The sequence below is a fragment of the Lissotriton helveticus genome, chromosome 3_2 (genome assembly GCF_964261635.1).
Source record: "Lissotriton helveticus chromosome 3_2, aLisHel1.1, whole genome shotgun sequence".
Taxonomy (NCBI): domain Eukaryota; kingdom Metazoa; phylum Chordata; class Amphibia; order Caudata; family Salamandridae; genus Lissotriton; species Lissotriton helveticus.
This window is the reverse complement of record NC_136062.1, coordinates 9,641,378-9,663,245: the sequence shown is the minus strand read 5'-3', so window position 1 is coordinate 9,663,245 and position 21,868 is coordinate 9,641,378. Positions and strand designations below refer to the sequence as shown.

At 49.3% G+C, this 21,868-nt stretch overlaps 1 protein-coding gene and 1 long non-coding RNA gene across 3 annotated transcripts in view; one reads left to right on the top strand and one right to left on the bottom strand.

Moving 5' to 3' along the window:
* TM6SF1 (transmembrane 6 superfamily member 1) overlaps window positions 1-6,187 on the top strand; it is a 622,619-nt gene extending 616,432 nt beyond the window's left edge. For both annotated transcript variants that reach the window (XM_078684737.1, XM_078684736.1), the window contains one exon: window positions 4,892-6,187. In XM_078684737.1, the coding sequence (XP_078540863.1) occupies window positions 4,892-4,915 (24 nt within the window). In that variant the 3' untranslated portion in view covers window positions 4,916-6,187. The remainder of the gene's footprint in view (window positions 1-4,891) is intronic.
* Window positions 1-21,868, bottom strand: part of LOC144826418 (uncharacterized) — a 175,735-nt gene that overhangs the window by 132,243 nt on the left and 21,624 nt on the right. The window lies entirely within an intron of this gene.

Sequence of the window (21,868 nt, the reverse complement as noted above, 5' to 3'; positions counted from 1 at the left end):
TCCCATTCGCATGAGGCCAGATAGTCCTCTCTCAGGGCAGGCGAGACCTCTTCGCAATTATAGAAGGTCTGGTAGCATTCATGGAACGTCTGCTGTTTATCATGCTCAGTAATCACCCATCCCATGACTCCAGTCTGGAGCTTCGTAATGTGTGCCTTGGCATGTGCCCACTTTATTACCTCCCTCATAATATCACTGTTGAAGCGCTGGAAAGGAACGTTCAATTCTATTTGTCCTTTGGGCCCACAGTTTGCCTTGTAAAATGGCAAGTTGTCTTTTATTGCGACGGGTAGATGTTATTTTGTCTTGTCACCCCATGGTAGCTTTGAACCCATTCCACAGTGTGTGTAATGAAATACCTGATAGTGACTTAAGAGCAAAGTAATCAGTGTTCCCCCTATGGATCTACACATCAACTGGAAGCCAGAGAAGTTGTGGGTGTAAATGCCAATGCAGAGGGCCCCTAGAAGGAGAGATGGTGCCGGACCAAGTCAATTCAATGCAGGCATGGTCCAAAATAGAGATATCAGAAATCTGACGCGTCAAGCTTTCGGTGGAGGGAATGTGTTATTTAGACATAGTTGATGCAGGAGTAAGATGTATGTATATGAGAATAAAAATAATAGCCCCCCCGGCAGGTTGTTTATAGCTCTGGGCCTCTAGGAGCCCTAAACCCGCCATGTCCCTCTTTAGGTGTGCTGACATGGCCTCATTTCCTTAGTAAGTGGTTGCGCTTTTGACCTTCGCTGGGTCCCACACCAAGTTGAAGTTGCTGCAAACTATAATGTTGCCCTCTACTCCTCTTAATTGTTCTCACAGGGTGCGTCAATATAATGGCATTTATATATTAAGGAGTGTGAGCTGCTGTTTGCCACAAAGCATGTGTAGTGTCAAGAAGCGGCCCTCTCTGTCTCTCACCACTTTTGTTATACCGGAGCTACAGCCTGTATTACATAAAATGCCCCCTTCCAGCTGTTTTCATGTTAATGTGTGCCCAATGACTTATAGGGTATTTCGGATATGCTAATCTATGTCTGTCTGCACCCACAAGATGAGTCTTCTGCAGGAGTATGACGTCGGGATTGTGTTGCAGTATATAGCCCCAGACCTGCTTGTGTTTATTCGGGGAGTTGAGACCATGGACATTGAGGGAAAGTAGTTTAATGTCCATCACCATGGTCAGGGGTTAGAGGGGTGGAGAGCCGCGGTGTGGTATGGTCCCCTCAGCAGGGATGGAAAGTGGATATAGAAAGGCATGGTCGGGCATCTGTTCCCCAAATTGCTCTGGCCCTAAAAATGTGTATGTTTGTCGGCTCTCAGAGAATAGGGTGCCACAGACTATCAATAGAGGGGGTACAAAATGGCATGTGGTCCCCACCTGATGTTAAAAGTATGCCCAGTCACCTGCACATAGTTGCTGTAGCATTAATTGGTATTGTTTGACCTATGGGGAAAAAGTAAGTAAAACCAATCAAATAAAACAGGCCAACGTGATCCAACAATTTTGTCTGCTTCCAGCAGAGACTAGCAACAATGTACACGGGTCCCGCCAGTGGAGTCACTCTCCTTGAGTGCATAGCGTGGGGGGCTGACCATCAGGTGAAGTCCAAGTTCAGGTGTGGGAGCTTTAAGGAATGTGCTCTCCTGGCCTCCCACGACCCTGCTCTGCGAAAAGCCATGAGAACGGGCGCAGCTTCAGCTCCTGCAACAGAGGATGTGTGTAAGTAGACATGGTAGCTTCACTACCATTACAGGGAGCCTGATGTAGAGGGTGGCAGAGGTGCATCCTTCCCCATGTTTTGAAGCTGTTGAATGACCTCCTGGTTCGTCTCCTGGGATGCGGTTTTGACTTGACATTTGTCTTGTCTCTGAGATTTTGCTGTAGTACAAATGAACTTCAGCTCTTACCTGGGGGGGAAATGGGCTGGAGAGGGATTTCTGTCTCGGGGATCAGTGGCAAGCCTCCAGTTTTGCCTCTGCCAGTGATCAGAGAGCACCTTTTGTCCACCTAAGCAGAGAGTAGTGTGGCACTGATATCGAAATTCCATTTCTCGTAGCTTGTCTGTGGCAGGCGTGAAATCCCACCTTCAGCACAGTGTAACAGGAGAGAAATCTTGGTACAAATAAATAGTGTGTCTCTGAAACACCAGTTAAGCTTTGTCCTTTGAGGCTTTGAGGATAGACGTGAAGAAATGGACATGTGTCAAGATGTTAGGGATGGAGTCTGAGCACCCTGGACGGAGGCCACATGTTAGGCCCTATCAAGAATGGGCGGGTGGGTATCGTTATCTCCCCTAATCTTCTGGAGGAGCTCTGCTGTAAATATCATGATTTCCTTGGCCTCTGCCCCCTGGCTACCACTCGATGTGTATGTTATCCTGGCCGTTCCTGTTCTCCTAGTCCTCTGGTTTAGTTTGTAGTTCAATGTGCCGTTCTTTGAGGCATCTACAGTGCACTCCAGATCAACTATTTAACCCCAATCTCGGAGACCTCCCTCTTACTGTCCTTGATGCATGTCTTGAGTTCTGCTGTAATTGATCCTGTTTTGGTGCGAATCTCCTGTAAAAAATGGTCCATGTAGTCTTGTGAGATAGGCAATGGGGGTGGGTTCTTGGATGGCTGTACCTGGGGGTATCCTTGTTGCTTCGGCATGGGGGAGCTTGCTCCATAAACAGGTCACTGGTGTATCTTCAAGGGATTTAGGCCATGGCATGGTTCCCAAGGGTACTCAGTTAGACTAAAGAGCATAGGGCCTGTCTGGTATCTCACCTCTGTTCCGCCCCCTGGTAAGATGACCTCCGCCAGGCCTGTAGTCCCTTTACCAGGCCTGTAGTCCCTTTAGCGAGGTCTTGGTAGCCAGGGGCCAAAAGACAGTATGCACTCCCGAGGCATTGGCAAGTCTCCCGCCATTGGGTTCTGAAGATAAGAGAGAGGGGAAGCCCGTGGCAGAGTATTATGTGTTGGAGATGGGAGCCAAATTGAGGTTCCAGGTAATACACCGCTAGTGTGCTATGACAGGGGTGAACAAGGAGATTTTGAGGGACAAGGAAGTTCACCAGTCCACAGGAGAAGTATTGCAGGGATCTGTAGTGCATGCCTGGAGGTCCTCTGAGTAAGCATGGAGTGCTAGGCCCTAACCACTATGTTGCTCTACCCCAATAAGCTGGGGAACCCTTCAAGTGTTGGGACCCAAGTGGGAGGAACTGTCTGTGCCCTGGGTGTTGGATAATCCAATTCAGGGCGCTTGGCGGTTAAGAGGCGAGAAGAGCACTCCTGTTGCAGTGCTCAGCAGATGCAGAAAGGCCCCTATGGGATGCCGCATGCGTTTTGCTGGAAGAGCAGTGCCAGGCACAGGTGGTGCTGAGGCACTCGTTATCCATGCTCAAGCCTGGCCACCACTCAATTCAGAGAGCACATGCTGGCACTCTGGGGCTGTCACCCTGCCAAGGCCCAGCATCGGGTGGGGTCTGGTGCAAGCCCATCTCAACCAGGCTGTCGTGGGGGCTGCTGCGCTTTTGACGGATGCGCTGCTGAACACTCTGTGCCCCTAGAGCCGCCGGCTCAGTGCTCATACTGCAGATACAGTCTCGTTCAGAGGTTCAGCGACTGGGGCAAGAGTGAAGCCGGGCAGCTGATGCATTGCCTCACTTCCCTGCAGAGTCCAGCTCTGCCTCAGCAGGTTCGGAGAACAGGCAGCAGGGAGGTACAGCAGAAAAACAGGTCTCCCATATCAGCAGTACAGCAGAGTGTTAGTCCTTGATGCAGCACAACAGCTTTTCCCACAGAGTTCAGTTACAGGTCCAGAAGTGGCTGATTTGGTGGGGTCAGAGCCCCAATACTCATACCCAGTTGTGCCTTTGAAGTTGGACTGACCTCAAAGTAGGGTCTTTGAAGTGCACAGAGGTCCTTCTGTCCTAGCTGCAGACTATCAGTAGGGGGTAATCAGCCCTGTGTGTGGGGTCAGGGCTCTGCCTATTCAGGTGTAATTGTCAGCCCCTCCCTCCCTTCCTGCCAGAAAGAGCCATCAGAATACAGTTGAGTACTACTCCGACACACCTAACGGTCTTGTGGTAGTGGGTGTTTAGAGGGAATGCAGAAAGTGTAGCTGTCACCCACTCCACACATGTACTGAAGACAGGCTGTAGGCACACAGAGCTGTAAGAGCAGAGAACTGTCCACTTTCTAAAAGGGCATTTCTAAAATAGTAATGTTAAATCCAACTTAACCATTAAAGAGGATTTATCATTACCATTCCAAAGATATAAAAAATGATACAGGAACTAGTTTTCTAATTAGGAATTACAGCTTACAAGTTTATTAAGGAATTCCGAATGTTAACCTACGGAAAGAGTAGGCCTCACGGTATTGAAACATGAATTGTGGTATTTTTCACTACCAGGACATTCAAAACTACTCAAAAGTGCATGTCTTACCTTTTACTTACACAGCACCCTGCCCTGTGGACCATCTGAGGCCTACCTTAGAGGTGAGGTGAATGATGTGTAATAAAAGTGGAGTTGCAGGCTTGGCAAAAGGTTTTAAATGGCAAGTTGAATTTGCAGTAAAACTGCACACACAGGCTCTGCAGTGGCAAGCCTGAGACAGGTTTAAAGGGTAACTTGTGTGTCCACTAGTAGCATTTAATCTACAGGCCCTGTGTATATTAGTATACCACTTTCCAAGGAGCTTACATGTAAATTAAATTCTGAAAAGTGAAGCTTGTCATATTGCTGAATATAGGACCATTTGTCAGAGAGGGAGAGATATGCTAAAGCACCATTTCTTACTTTCCTATGACAGTTGTTTTAAATGTCATTTAATGAAGCATGTTTCTTTGATATTTTGGATATCTTGAGTTACTTGTGCAATAACAGTTGTTAATATTTTTCAGTTTTGGCTCTCCTGGAGGGGATGAAGAGGCCTGACTGATAAAATGTACTCGTGCTAACGTTCCAAGAGAAATTTCTGCGAAGATCAGTACACCGGTCAAAGAATGAAAGAAGACGACCACGAATCCTGCAGACAGAATTTTGATTGACTAATATGAGATAAAATGAGCTTGTGTTCTACAGTTGCTTTGCTGCTGCCAAAATCATCCCAAGCTCATCTAAGGGCACTGTAGGTTCGCCCTGTTGCTTACAGTGGATGTTCGAATTGCAAAGACTTCTTTGAAAAATTTAATTATTTTCTGTTTCTTAGGTGCTTTTACAAATGAGACCTCAGGCCACCTATTATAACAATCTACCAATATCACAGCATTGCATATACACGCTCCTGTTGCAACTCTTCCCAACCCCTACAGTTCCTACAGCCTCTTATGCATCTTTAATTCATGATGCCTGGAAACCAAGTCTTGACAGAATCGCTACAGAATATGGAATGTCTCACCAACACTTTATCAATCTTTGGACTAACTTTGGATCCTGTGATTAACACAAATTTATTCTGTACAGCACAAATAGCAAACACACAAATGTAATTAGAGTTTTCAGTTTTATCTAGCTGGGATTGTTCAACAAAAATGTTGTCAGTATGGATTTGTCAAAACTGATTACACTCACTAGAGTTGGGGTAGTACAAGCAGACCTCTCTTTTGAGGTAGAGTGTAAGGTTTGACTACTTCTATCGGGGCTGGCTAGCAAACAGCTATCTCTAATGGAATCTTAGTCTGTTGGCTCCCTTCCAGCTGTATTAAATGTAATCCAACCATGTTGGCGATGATCCAAATATCTCAAATTGAATCATACCCTGTTGGCTTGTAGTCCAGTATCTAAAATGTACTTGTAACTTATTTTATTAGCACCATTCTTAAATGGAATCCTGTCTTGCTTGGTTAGCAATCGACCATGTCAAATTGCACTGCTTATCGTATGAATAAATACGGTTTTGGAGATCTTGCGTTCACCTTATCTCATGTATTTTTTCCCTAAGATTCTCTTCAGATTTCACACACGCATCATTTGTTTAGCATTGCCTTTCGTTTACGTGTTTTTTATTGTGTCCAACAAATAAATGATGAGTAAAACAGTAAAATGCATAGTGTATATTTAGGTGTGTACAAGTATAATCAAAATATGTTTCAGAATACTATTTTACATTCGTGTAATATGAAATCTAAGCTGTTTCATCTATTTTTGTGCAACAAACATTCTAATAAACATAACTGGAAACAGTCATGCCTTGTTAAGTTGGCTCTTGAGCACTCAGTTATTAAAGTTTGTTTCATTATCGATTTACATGCTAATATTTGGGGATATGCCAGTTCAATGTCCCCTCCCCTGCTACATGCTCTGTCTCAGCAGCTATTTTGCTCCTCCCCAACATCTACATGCTTTGCGTCTTTCAGGTCTAATGATACCTTCTGATTTGCAGATATGGGATCACCTATGATAATTTTACTGACTCTTTCAAATTACTTTGTAGGTCTGATATCTCCCCAAATCTGTCTAAATGCTGTAGTAGTATAAAAACCAATCTAACGTGGTTTTAGATATAAACTAAGTGGCTTATTTACGAGCTGCATGCAGCACTGGTATGTCACTTTTTCCCATATCAAAAGAGATGCACCAGCGATGCAAGGGGCTTGCAAATAAGCCCCCAAGTTGTCATACACATACATTTACACAATATGTTCATTTACACCCCTAAGATTAATGGCCATGAGTACCATGGCCAGAGGGTAAGAGGGGTCACCCTTGCCTGGTGCCACTCTCTATATACCATTGTTCAGAGACAATAAACCTGGTTCTCATTTTGGGGATTGGATCAGTATAAAGTATACATAGCCACTTCAGTATATTATAGCCCTAATCCTTTCTGCCAACATGTAATTCCATTCTTGCGTCTAAAAATATTTTTCTATATTGAACGCATTAGGATTAATCCTTGTGTGCCTGTTTTGTAGTGTAAAGTACATGTTAGTTTACATATAGTCATGAGGGTGCTTCTTCGAGAGGTGAAGCCACATTGGTCCTCTTATACCAGTGACCTTATCACACCACAGTCTATTTGTTAGGACAATACATAACATATATTAAAAAATGGTCTATATGAAGCAGAGTGTTTTGGGACTTTGTGTAGTTTTTTTTTTTTTCACACAACAAAATTTATTGAGCAGGTAGGTAAAAAGGAAATACTTGGCTCCCCACAGTCTGGAGATCACCACCAAGCATCATGACACATTTTCATCTGTAATGCATATTTTACACAAGAAAAGCCGAATAACAGAACACCCCCCCCTCCTCCACCCACAAACCCCAACCACCCAACCCCCCTACTACCCACCCCTTATCCCTCCCTAACCCCTAACACGTGAGTATACCAGACAATCTGTATTCGGTCGCCTTGTGATAGGCATGACGCACCGCCTAGGCCCGTACCGCATCCTCTACCTGTATTTCGGCCTCTTGTTCCCTTGGGGGATCCAGTAGCAATCCCCTATACTCCGCCCATCGCTTCCAGATCTTAAAGTGCTTCCGGGGGCACCCTCTCGCCTCAAACACCGGGCGTTCCAGTCCCATGAAGTAATCTAATCCAGCCTTCCACGCACACAGGGGGGGGGCTCGCTCTCCCTTCCATGCTCGCGCTAGGTCCCTTTTGGCAACCACAAGCCCCAACAACAATAAATGGCGTTTATATATATTTCCACCGACTCCCTCCAATACATGGAGCAGCCCTAATCTAGGAGTGCGGGGAAGATCCCATCCTAATACCTCTGACAGGCAACTCCAAACGCCCCTCCAGAACCTGACCAATCCAGCACACGACCATACTGTATGCAATAGCGTACCTTTCTCAGCTCCGCAGCGCAGACACTCTGGTGACCCAATCAATCCCGCCTTCCACAGCCTCTCTCGGGTGTAGTACGCCCTGTGTAAGTACTTGAACTCAATGAGCCGAAGCCGTATGGCGATGGCGGCCCCACGCGGGGACTCCAGGGCCTCCCTCCAATCATCGTCATCCAGGAGACCAACATCATCCTCCCAGGCCTCCTTGAGTGAGAGGAGGTTGGTTGAGCAGTGAGTAACCAGTGTTTGATAAATTCGGGACAATTTCTTATCTCCAAGGTCTCCCATGAATACCTTCGCTTCGAGTGGGCTGAATTCCGGGAGTGACTCCAGGTTCGTAAGGCTAGGCGTCAGCGCATGTCGGAATTGAAGGTATCGGAAGAATTGAGTCTTGGGCATGTGGAACTCTGCACTGAGCTCCTGGAACGACTTGAGGGTAACCCCTGTCATGACGTGGCCCAACGACGAGATCCCGATTGCATCCCAGCCATCAAAGCCCGTCAATGTAGCCAGTGCGGGCAGTCGCCCATTGTGCCATAACTGAGCCTCCGCCGTTAATCGACTCCACCAGCCCATGCGACGCAGTGCCTGTCGCCACACCTCAAAGACAACTCGCGTAGCACACGGCAATGCCCGCCTTAGCCTAGCCGAATATAAGATCGTATGGAGGGTGTTATTCCCCATTAGCAAACGCTCCAGGGCAAACGCCGGGTCTCCCCTGTCTCCATACCACCAGTCATTAAGTACCAGCAGCTGGGAGGCCTGATAGTAGGATAAGAGGTCCGACGTAGCTAAACCACCACAGTACGTAGACAGGAAGCATGTTCGCAGCGCTAGCCTGGCCGCCCCTCCAGCCCAGAGGAAGCGGCCCAGAACTGAGTTGACCTGTCGAAACCACCGGGGGTTAATTGGATGTGGGTAGCTTTGCAGCTGATAGAGGAGGCGCGGAAGCGCAACCATCTTGAATATCGCCGACCTACCGAAAATGGTTAGGGGCATCCACGACCATGTTTTCACATCCGTCTGGACCTTTTCCCATACTGGCACTATGTTCCGTTCCCATGCAATATCCACTGATTCAGAGAGGAACACTCCTAGGTATTTTAACCCCCCGGCCGCCACCTGCAATGCCGACGCCCAGGGACCTGCTGCAGCACCACCACCCAACACCCACAGAGTAGACTTGCGTGGGTTCAAATGAAGGCCCGATACCTCCCCAAAAATACGCATGATGTCCAAGACTCGGGGTCCCGACCTAGGGAGATCCGTAAGAAAGAATAGGACGTCGTCTGCGTATAGCGCGATTCTATCAGTAAGGTTCCCACCCCACTCAAAGCCCCGCATCTGGGCGTCAATGCGCACCCAAGAGGCCAGAGGCTCCATAGCTAGAGCAAAGAGGTATGGGGAGAGTGGACACCCTTGTCGGGTCCCCCGGCCAATCGGAAATTCTTTCGAGACCGCCCCGGAGACCCGCACCGAAGCAGTGATATCTGTATATAGTAATTTGACGTAGGAAACAAACACCGGGCCCAGGTTGAGACGGGGCAGAAGGGCAAATAAATACGCCCAGCTAACTGAGTCAAACGCTCTGTCAATGTCCGCCAGCAGCAACGCTGCCCGGTCACCCGTGGCACCCATAGCATCAACCGCCGCCTGTGCCCGCCTGATATTATGCCGTGTCGCCCTATGTGGCATGAAGCCGGCCTGGTCGGGGTGCACCAGATCCGTCACATACGGGAGCAGGCGGTTCGCCAACGCCTTGGCAAGTATTTTGGCCTCTATGTTGAGCAATGAGATCGGACGATAGGAGTCGTGACTGTCCGGAGGCCTGCCTGGTTTCTGAAAAACCACCACTTCTGCATGACGCCAGTCAGGGGGCAGCCTACCTCGTGTGCGCGCCGCTTCCAACGCATTTCGGAAATGGGACCCTAGTTGGAGGTGGAATTTCTTATAAAATTCGCTCGGGAAGCCACTTGGCCCAGGTGCCTTCCCAGTGTTGAGCTGCCCCAGCGCGTCACCCAGCTCCTCCGCCGTAAGGGGAAGATCCAGTGCTACCTTGGTCTCATCCGAGACCGCCCTCGGCGGTAAGTCATCAATGAATTTGGCGACCTCCTCCGCAGTCAGACTATCCTGCGGTGCATATTGTACTTCAAAATAGTGGGCAAAGCTCGCCGCCAGCTCACCCGGGTCAGTTATCGCTGTCCCGTCTTCAGCAGTGAGGCCCGGCAGTGCAAGTGGCTGGAAGGTACGCTGACACAGCCTATGAAGCATCGTGCAGGACTTATCTCCCCATTGATACACTCTGCTCCGCGTGGCCAGCCATGCCTGTCGAGCCTCGCCCAACAGCACCGACGCATAAGTCTGTTGTGCCTGCAGGAGCAATCTCACCGCTATTTCATCGCCCCCTCTCTGGCACCGCTGTTCCAAGGACTCCACAAGCGTGGCCGCCTCAGCAATGGTTTCTCGGTGTCGTCTGCGGGCTGCCGCACACCACGCAATGTCAATGCCCCGTATGGTGGGCTTCATTGCCTCCCAAACCACCACCGCGTCTATGTCATTCACTAGGTTTTCTTCCCAATAGTGGGCAATCGCACCACGTAGATGCTGGACGTAGTCCTGCTGCTGAAGGTGCCACGAGGACATCCTCCACCTGAACGGCTGTCGTTTTTTAAGCATATCAACTCTGACCCCCACTGGGGAGTGGTCAGATAGCCCTCTCGGCAAAATTTCGGCCTCCCGCATTCTGTTCAGGTACACTCCGGGCACAAACACATAATCAAGCCTCGAGAAGGAGCCATGTACCGCGGAAACATACGTGTATTCTCGCACCTTAGGATGCATATGGCGCCACACATCCACCCAGCCCATCCCATCCACCATCGCAGTCAATCGGGCAGGGGGGGCAGTCACTATCGTCTCTCGCAGTCGCAGGCGATCCATGCTTACATCCATCACCTCGTTCCAATCACCTCCCACCACTGCCATGGACTCTGGAATATCGTCCCACACAGTAAACAGCCGCTCGGACAAGGACCACTGGATAGGGGGAGGGGCGTATACACTGCCAAAGACCACCGGTTCAGTGCCCACCATACCTTTGATAAAAATGTAACGACCCTGTGGATCCGCCCATTGTTTCTCGTGGACATAGGCCAACCTGCGGTGCACCAAGACGGCTACCCCCCTAGACCCCCTGGCAAATCCGGCATGATACACTTGTTGGTAGCCAAACCGCTGTAAACTGAGCACTTTCGTCCCCATCATGTGCGTTTCTTGCAATAATAGCACATCCACAGCTTCCCTCTTCCCCATCGCAAAATCGCTCCACGTTTGATCTTATCGAGCATCCCCCTGACATTCCAAGTAACTACGCGCATGGACTCACTAGGGAGCCCTGAGGACGCTTCAGCCATAATCAAGGGGTACCACCCAATCAGGCCCCGTACGCCACACCCACACACCTAGCAACGACATCAACATATCAGAAAGACTCACGTGTTGTCCCCCCCACCTACCCCACGTCCCCCCAACAGCAACAGACCCTCCACCCACATTGACCCCACCCAACCCCAACTCTACCCCCCCTTCCTTCTCCATCTGCACCCCACACCCCCCTCCCCTATACCTCATAGAACTCTGAAGTACCTGTCGCGGCATGGGCAGCCTCGGGCCCAAAACAGAGGACCCAAGACCAACCACTTAACAACTGCTACCTTACCTTTCCCTCCTGAGGCGGAAGCCGGGAGGTCTCTTTTCTATTCTTTGGCAATTTTAAACGAGTGTGTTGTGACTTTCATGCTTGTCAATTTTATTTTACTTTTGTGCAGCTTATGTTCGCGCTTGTGTTATAAGCGTGCTGCTGCCTTGCCTTAGACTTCCCAGCGCTTGTAAGCGCTTCGCCTGCTCCCTCTCCCCTGCTTGGGATTTTAGACCGCCCTCGGCTGAGTGTTGACGCAGAGGGCTGGGATCTCATTCCGGCTGCCATCTTGGGGGTAGGACTCTCCGCCCTCGCGCTCTAGTAGCGCTATAAAAAGCTCCCTTCTCCCTCCGCGCAGCGGACGCGTACAGCGGACGCGCCGGACCTGCGCCGGAGTCGCGCCAGAGTCCTGCCCGTCAGCGTCCCGGAGGCGTTAGGCGTGGCAGGGACTTCTGGCCACCATGCTTTCCTACTCCGCGCAGGAACTCTACTCCCTGCGAGCCGTGGATGCTGCCTGTCACTCAGTATTCCCAGGCCGTTATAGGGGTAAATATAAGTGCCCTGCTTGTAAATGGCATCCCACCAGCAACCTCCGTTCCACCTGTCCTATTAAGGATTGTAGCATTAAACATCTCTGCCTACTCCTTAATACGAGGTCGCTGCATAGACACACTCAGGAGATCTTTGATCTCCTCTCTACGACCAGTCCAACTTGTCTGATGCTCACTGAGACTTGGCTCAACGAGTCCTCCCATCCGGACATAATGGCAGCCATTCCCTCTGACTATATTATCCATCGACAAGATAGAGACAAGGGAAGAGGGGGAGGAGTCGCCCTAGTTGTGAAAAAATCTTTCTCGTGCACAATCACGCACACAAACACAATCGCAGGGGCCGACTCTCTCGCCTTTACCCTCTCCTTATCACCCCAGCAAGCGGTGAAGGGTCTTGTCGTTGACAGACCTCCAGGCCCTGTGGGATCGTTTTTTGATGATCTCCAGCAGGCTCTGTCTGTCCTTGCTCTAAGATCTGAGCAGTGTCTATTGGCTGGAGATTTTAATTTCCACATGGATGATCCTCAAGACCAAGATGCTATCAAGCTGTTGGATATTACATCTACTCTGGGCCTGTCCCCCTATCTCTTCGGCCCGACCCATGACAAAGGTCATACGCTTGACCAGGTCTTCTCCACTTCACCGATTATGGCTGTTACACTTCTGCCGGTATTATGGTCTGACCATTGTCTCGTCCATTTCGAAATATCTACCACTGTGAAACCAACGGTTAGTGCTACAAGGCTACAGGGCAGCAGCCACAGGGCGTTCCATCGGGTGACACCAGATCTGCTAGCTCAGGCTCTGGTGGATCATCCCCTGTCCTACATGGGTGATCTGGATAATGACCTTGAGAGTCTGCAATCCTGGCTCCTAGCTAGATTAAATGAACTTGCCCCATTACAGCCACCTAGATCTGCTACCCAACGGATCTCGGCCCCTTGGTTTACGGAGGAATTGGCCCATTCCCGTAGACAATGTAAAGTTGCCAAACGGGCATGGAGAGCCCATTATGATACTGAGGCTAAACAGATCTACAAATCTATGATGAAATCTTATCATGATTTAATTCTTCAGGGCAAGAAATGCTACTTGGCCAAAAGAATTGAGGAAGCAGCAAACTCCTGTAAGGAGATCTTTTCAATTGTTCGAGAATTTACCACCCCGCGCTTACCCTCAGCTCAGGACGCCCCTGCCGAGACCTGGGCTAACACCATTGCTAATTTTATCACCACCAAAATTAGGCAAATACAGGACTCCTTTCCTCCTAGACCAATAGAGGATCCTCAGATTCTGCCGATCGAGACAGTTCCTCTGTCGACTTCGGGCCCAGTCCTGTCAGACTTCCCGCCCCTTACGGTATCCGCATCCCTAGCTTTGATGAGGAACCTTAAATCGGGCTTACCGCGCGATCCGTGCCCAGCAAAATTTCTAGCGAGAATGGCAGATGTTGTCAACCCCTTAGCCAATCCCATTCTTAACCTCTCCCTGAGTCAGGGAGCTTTGCCTCTTCCTTGAAAACAGGCTATGGTTATTCCTCTCATTAAGAAGCCCAACCTGGACCCAGAAGTGCCATCCAATTACAGGCCGATCTCGCTCCTTCCAGCACTTACCAAAATCTTGGAGAAACACGTTCACAGCGTGCTCTCCAACTTCTTGGAGTCGAACGAGCTGCTCCATGAGTCCCAATCGGGCTTTCGATCGAACCTAAGCACCGAGACAGCGCTCCTGGAAGTCTCTGAGATTGTGAAGGAGGTGCTAGACACCGGAGGCAGGGTGATGTTAGTCATGTTAGACCTGTCGGCGGCGTTCGACACCGTCCCCCATGAGGATCTCCTCACTAGGCTACATGACATCGGTCTAGGGGGGACGGTGCTCAACTGGTTTCGCTCCTTCCTAGCCAACCGCCGACAGACGATCTGGGTCCCGTTTGGATCTGCCGAAATGCCGCCATTGGGAGTCGGAGTTCCTCAGGGCTCAGTATTGAGCCCTACTCTATTTAACATCCTCATGACCCCTCTGGCGACATTGGCGGAATCCTATGGGGCCCGGATCGTCTCTTATGCTGACGACACCCAGCTTCTGTTCACCTGCCGCAAGAGCGAAGATTTCGATGGGGAAAGTATCCGAGAGTGCCTTGGGGCTGTTTTTAATTGGTTCCAACTTAACAGCCTCAAGTGCAACTCGGATAAATCCGAGATACTTTTCTTCGGATGCCCATCGGAACCGGATTGGCATGGTTGGTGGCCCGCTGACATGTTCCCCCCAGCTCAGTCATCTAAATGGGCTAAGAACCTGGGAGTTAAAATTGACAATGAGCTTTCGCTCAAATCCCAGGTGGCTACTCTTACAGGAACGTGTTTCGGGATCCTCAGGATGCTTCGAAAGTTCTTTCCCCTACTTTCCGAGGAACATCGCAGGATAACTGTTCAGGCACTTATTGGATCCAGATTGGATTATGCAAATGTTCTGTATCTGGGTCTGCCAGAATATCTGTTACAGCGCATGCAGGTGACCCAGAACGCTGCAGCACGAGCGATTTTTGGCCTGCATCGCCGTACTAGTGCCTCAAACTTACTTCTATCCCTCCATTGGCTTCCTATACGGAAGAGGATAATGTTTAAGGCTATGACCTTAGCCCATAAAGCCCTGCATGCCAATGGTGCAAAATACCTCCAGAAGAGGCTGGTCTTTTACCGGCCTGCACGATCCTTAAGATCGGAGTCATTGGCTCTGGCGGTGGTACCACGTATAAAGAGGGCCCGACTGGGCGGTCGGTCCTTTAGATTCCTTGCCCCCCAGCTCTGGAACTCCCTACCACTGTCTTTGCGGGCCACATCTGACTTGCTCGTCTTTAGGAAGGGTCTAAAGACTTGGCTGTTCTCTGGTTAGTGTACCTCTCCTTTTTTTTTGGTCTCTGCTTTTACTGTTATGTTCTCTAGTCTCTTTCAAGGTCTGGAGCTCAAAGCGCCGGGACACTCCTTTGGAGTAGCCGTTGCGCTATAAAAGTCCCATATAACATAACATAACATAACATAACATAACCATGCCAATGGATACCAACTCCCCGGAAAACAGTAGAAACGTCCCCCCCCCCAAGACAACTCCCACACTAGTAGGAGAATGGCAGCCCCTAAGAAGCGGCCACCCGAACCCCCCCCACAATCCCACACATGTACAATAAGTCATTCTCCAGCAACAACAGAGGCCTTGGTCATGCATCCAAACTATAGGACCCGGCCATGCAGCTCCCATTAAGAGGAGCTTGTATCGGCAACTGAGAAGCAGAGTACTCCCAAGGCCTTCAATGATCCTTTCCAGATTGATCTGAGTCCACTGTCCTACTTTCTTGTGTCCCATTGACAGAAGCAGATCGCTTCCGTGATCTGGACCTCCGGTTCCTTCTGCTCCTGGCTGTCTGGTCACCACGTTCCTGCGATGAACCTCTGGAAGAGCCGGAGTTGAGTCCCGGTTGGGCATTTGGCCTGAGTCTCACAGTTTCGTCCGTCCATTTAAACACATCCTCCGGGGTGTCAAAGAAGAGTGTTCGCGATTGAAAAACCACCCGCAGGCGGGCCGGATACAGCAGGGAATACTGGATTTTCAAGGCTCGCAGCTTTGCCTTGGCGGCAATGAAGGAATGGCGCTGTTGCTGCACAAGCCTAGTATAATCTGGAAAAATCATGATCTTTTGATTTTCAAACAAAATGGAATCCCTGGTCCTCGCTTCTTTCAAAATGGCGTCCCGATCATGATAATTCAAAAGTCTAGCTATCACTGCCCTTGGCCGCTCACCCTCCGGTGGCCTCTGTGTTAGGGCTCGATGGGCACGCTCAATGACAAAACAGTTAGAGAGAACCCCCGGGGGCAGCCAGCTCTCCAGCCACTGTGAGAGAAACTGTTCCATATTCCCCTTCTCACACCTCTCCGGAAAGCCAATAAAGCGAAGGTTATTTCTGCGTGCGCGCCCTTCCGCATCTTCCACGCGGAGTGCCAGGCCCCTCTGAATATTTTCCATTGCCGCCATTTTCTTTTTCAGGGAACCGACATCGTCCTCCACCACCGAAATTCTAGATTCCGCCTCTGTAATACGTGCTACTGCGTTTCGTAAATCCTGACGCAACAAGGTGACATCTGCACCCACCGCACCAATTTTAGCATCAAGCATGTCCCTGGACTGGGTGATCGCTGCCATGAGCGCCGCATTATCCGGCCCCGCGCCATGTCCTCCTCCCGAGGGCCCGGGACCCCCACTGGGCCCTGTAAATTTATCGATGGTCCCCTGCTTGGAGGGACCCCCGCCTCCTCTGGTCATGGCTGCAGACCACAGATGGGCCGTGTAGGATAGTGGTACCAACGCAGGCTCGTTACTTCGTCTGTAATGTCCAATATAAGCCTCACCCAGCGTTCCTTCCACCACGGGGTACAGTCGCCCTCACACCAGTACTGGCGTAGATCCCCGGCGAGGCTGTGGACTTGTGGCTGCCAGATCAGGCCCCGCGGTCCCGCAGCCGCGTGGACCACCCGCTTCTGACCGATCTGTCCCTCGTCGCTGGGTGCCGCGGGCCCTAGTTGCTTCAGCAGCCCGACCCCCTGAACCCGCCACCAATAATTCCACCGTCTAGGTCCCGGGGGGGGGGGTTACTCACAGTTCGTTGTTCGCCGCAGGGCAGCGTTGGTAACGGGTCAGCTCGGCCACACTCCGGTCCGTCGCCCGTAGGAGTCCAGCAGTGGGGGCCCAGTCTCCCGGTCCGGCCCGCACCCCAGGGGTCTCAGCCTTCCAGGCTCTGCCGGACGCCGACTGGGGTCAAGAGCCGACGTCGATCTCGATGGGCGGGGACCACGAAACTCGAGGCCCCGGCCGCACTGGATCTCTTAGGCCGCTGCGTCTCTCTGGGCACGTTCTCTGCTCCAGGCACCTCTGCCCCCACCGGTGAGGCAACGGGGGGAACGCCTATCACCCCTCAGCCTCCAGGATAATTTAGGACCAGGAAGATCGGCGGGTCGGCCGGCCCTCTTAGAAGCCCTCCGGCCGGGAGGCGCCAAAATCGAGGCCCCGGCTTCGCCGCCCCGCTCTAGGCCTCACGTCTCTCCCGGCGACCCAGCCGCATCAAACAGTCCAGGAGCCACGCTGTTTATACCGGAGGACTCCCGATACCTTCAGCAACACTTGCCCCACAAGTGGTGTGTAGTTTGGGTTCGGGGACCAGGATAATCGGCCGGATTAATATCGGGCCGGCGGGAGCTCTAGCAAGCTGCAACCGCCATCATCGCCCGCGAAGCCACGCCCCGACTTTGTGTAGTTTTAATATCATAACTATATTAGTCTCCCTCATAATATCTGACAACCTTCCAAATTGTTTGGTTTTCACATATGCAGGCTCCTTTTGTCTTCTTCTTTCAGTTTATTATCCTGATCCGGATTTGTAGGGAGGCCTTCTCTGTCCAGTGACTTTCCACAACATTCCTGTAATTTCTTGTATTATTTCTTCTATTTGTAGCTCTATTTCTATCACTGCAATCTGGTCATTCTTGACCCTGAGAGAAAGTATTTCCTGGTTCTCGCTTACAGGGTCTTTACATTTGCAAATGTTTAGCCAAGTGTAGTCTCAGTGTTTCATTTGTATACAGGTATGTTAAGGCCAGGAAGCTATGTGAGTAATTTAAAGCCAGTAGTATTTCCATTATTTATCTCACACTCTGTACAATGTGCCTATATTCCCTAAGAGTAGGTTTATCTGAAGCACTCCAACTTTCCCCCAGTTCACTCTTTGCTGTCATCAATTGAGGTCTACTTTGAGGATGTGTGGGTTCCTGCCGCATACATTTTATTCATGCAAGCCTCTCTTAATCCCATCTACATGGCTTCCCTTTCATTTGCTCTTGTATCTGTTGGTTCTAACTTATCTTGAAAATGTGTTATCATTGCTGTGCAGATGTCTAATAGGAAGCCCTATCCAACAAAACCTCAAGATTACATTTTCACATAGAAACAAGGATGAGAAACACTTGCGTTTGAACTGCATTAACAGTAGAGAATGATCCTAGAGATACCTATTTAGTTGTTTTATCGTTATCTTCGCTTCAAGAACTTGCAACATTTGTATCCTGTCTTATCTTGGTAGGTGGTAAGCATGAATGAGGAGTAACATGAGTATTCACCGTCATCAGTGTGGGGGACAGCCAATCTACGACAATGTTAACCATTCAACGACTGCTGTCAGATGAGTTTTTGACAGAGTTTCTGGTCCAAAAGAACCCTCGCACGCACGCCGTACTTCTACACCATACCAAAAGTACACAAAAACCTTGAGAACCCGCCAGGACGCCCGATAGTGTCCGGCATCTCATCCATTCTGGAACCCCTATCCAAGTTTGCGGATGCTTTCTTGAGACCCCTGGTACAGGCCACTGATACCTATCTGAGGGACACTAAGGCAGTACTCCAATTGTTGCAGAATCACCCATTTGACCCTGAGTCACAAATGCTACTGAGCCTGGATGTGGAGAGTCTCTACACGAGCCTCCCTCATGATGAGACACTTCTGATCATTGAAGAGGTACTCCACTCCACCCATTGGAAATACCAAACCCCTAGAGGGGTTGTAATGGAATGCATCTCTTTAGCTCTCACAAAGAACTTTTTTTAATACGAGGGAACTCTGTATTGGCAAAGCCATGGGACCAGCATGGGGAGCACCTTTGCTCCGAGCCTGGCAGGACTCTATGTCCATCATTTGGAGTCCTCCAAAATCCTCCATCCCAACAATCCCTACAGAACCAGGATACACACGTGGCGACGCTATATTGACGACGTCCTAGTAATTTGGGAGGGGGACGAGAATTCCATTACAGAGTTTATGCAATGGCTGAACAATCAGAACACTTTCCTCAAGTTCACTCATCAGATGTCAAACAGGTCCATGGTTTTCTTGGACCTCAATATCTACCATGAGACTGGGGTTCTTAAGACAGAAACCCATTTCAAACCGACGGCCAGAAATTGCCTCCTCAGGTTCGACAGTTTCCATCCGCGTCACCTGAGGGAGAACCTTCCTTATGGGCAGTTCCTCCGCCTGCGTCGGAATTGCAGCGACCTGGCAAAATATAAAAGTCAAGCAAAAGACCTCTGCACTAAGCTAAAAGAAAGGAAGTATCCCAACCCTGTTATTCAGAAGGCTATGAAAAGGGCTAGTAATAACAATCGTGAGGCCCTCCTTGAAGACAAACCCACACATGATAACCAGATGAACAGAACGGTCTGTGTAACCACCTACAGCCCGGTTACCAATCAATTGACGAAACTGGTGAATAGGCATTGGCGCACACTCACATGTGGCACACTATCCCTGGAGAAACCAATGTTCGCCCACAGACGTGGCAGGAATCTGAAAGACATTTTAGTCCATACAAGACCACCGCCACAAAAAGCTGAGCAAACAAGACTACAAGGGATAAAGGGCCACCATCCATGTGGCAACTGCAACTGTTGTCATCTCACAAAAAAGAGCCAGACTCTCTCCTTCACCAATGGGACGAGTTGGGAACAACGGATGTTCACAAATTGTAATAGTAAAAATGTGGTCTATTTGATCACTTGTCCCTGCGGCAAGGAGTACGTGGGAATGACCACGAGGCAACTAAAAGTCAGGATTAATGAGCATAAGAGCAACGTTAGATGTAAAAAGGTGACCACTAAAATGTCAGCTCATTTCCTGGAACTTCAACATTGTGTCAATGAATTACAATGGACAGTGATCGAACAACTTCCCTCGGACGTAGGTCTGCTGGAAAAGGAGCAACGTTGGGTGTTCCGGCTGGGCACCGACATTACAGGGCTTAATGACTCCATTCCCTGGAGCCAATTACGTTAGCTTCTGAACACAGCATGAATGGTATGATGAGTGACCCAATACTGCAACCCATTTCTGTCAACCAGCGTTTTTATGGTTGTAAATGACATAATGAGCGTCTATGTAATTTTGTGTACATTTATGACCCCTTTAATGCCCATTTAACCCTTGCGTTATACCTCCCTTCATTGATGGCAAAATTTGGGGGTAACTTCACTACCTTGATTGAATGTACATAAATGCTTTACTTTCATCAACATCCCTTCGGGATCTATTTCACCTCTACCCTGCCTTTCCTTCTTATGAACAACGAGTGAGGAAGGCAGGCAATACCAACACCAGCTAATGTATTGCCACGATCAGCAGTACTTGACATTTAACATTGAATGATCACGCGTTAGCGCATGCGCGGCGCGTCGCATGCACAGTCCTCTAGTTACGAAACGGGGTCTGCGCATGCGCGTCCAGCGAACCACTACCGCTGAGCCTGCGCGACCGTGCGCATGCGCGTCTTGTGATTCACTACTTTTGAGCTAGCGCGTCCATGCTCAGCGCAGCTCAGTGACTCACATGCTCCTTCCGGATATGAAACGAGGCATTCTACCTTATATGGGCCCTTTCCGTTAGTAATTATCCAATTTACCCCACCCAATTAACCACACCTTAGAGTATAAAAAGCGAACTTCTGCCTTAACGGCTCACTTCCAGCGGAGCAGCGTTGAGGGGAAGGCAGGCGATCGTTCCATGCAGTCACCGTGAGTAGGGCCAGTTGAGACGGAGGATGCTTTTCTCTCACCAGTAACCTGGCTTTTGTAATCTCTATTTCACCTCCCTGAATACAGCTATTTACTATCTTTTAGGTTGTTGACTTGGCAACGAGGAGTGATACCCCCAATACTACGCTTAGGCTCATGAGGCCTTCTGAATTTTGAACTTAAGTAAGCTTGTACCATCGCTGAAAACCAATCTTTTTTATTCCCATTTATATCAGGAAGATTGCATGTATGTATGTGCGAATGTGTTTAGAACTGTGTGTCCCCCTATAAATGTCTTTCTCTCACAAGGTACCAGATCCACAATGGAGTTCTGTATACTTACCTTTGTTACAAAAGAAATTCTCTTTTCCTCATGTTTCCTGGACATCCGACTAGCATGTTTGTTATGTTCCTGGACATCCGACTAGTTCTCTTACTATGTCTTTCTTTTACAGATTTTTCAAACGCCAATTGGGCGCAACGAGCATACCTTCACTTAAAACATTGATAGGTATATTACACATTGTATTTTTAATATATTTTTTGAACACTTTCACATTCCATGTGAGTAAGGTGAGGATCATAGTGCATATCCTCGTCCTGAAGAAGGAGCCTTGTGCTCCGAAACATGTTGACACTGTTGTTGGTTGATATACCCTAGTACGTATTTTTTCAACCAGTCTTTGCACTTTTTACTAATACCAGCCAAGGACGGAATAAAATACTTTCTTTTTATCCTTAGTGCCAGGTATTTTTTATCCACTTTTTCACCTCACCTCACTCACATCACTCACACACACCCTCACATAGCTCACTATCAAGTGCTCCTACGTAGTCGTTTTGTCGTAGCACGCCGCATCCCGTAGAGGGTTGCGAAGGCCCCAATGATGAAGCATGACACCAAGGGGCCTGTTGGTGTGTGAGGGGCATTTAAAAAACACGGTGTGCTCCCCATCCTTTTAGGGACCACTGCAAACCACCTTGTGGATTCTATTTTGTTGCACCATGGTATTGACATTCAACTGGACGCTGGTACATATCAGCTGTACGTGTTATCAGGGAACCTATCCCCGACATGTGTGGTAAGACCTTGCTTCATCCAAGTTCTGGAATGCTTTCATAGCTTGTTTTGAGGATAACCTCCCCTCTCTGAAGATTTTTTTAGCTTCATCTCACTCGATCATTTGGCATTAGCAGGAACAATTTTGCCAGTTTTTCCCAA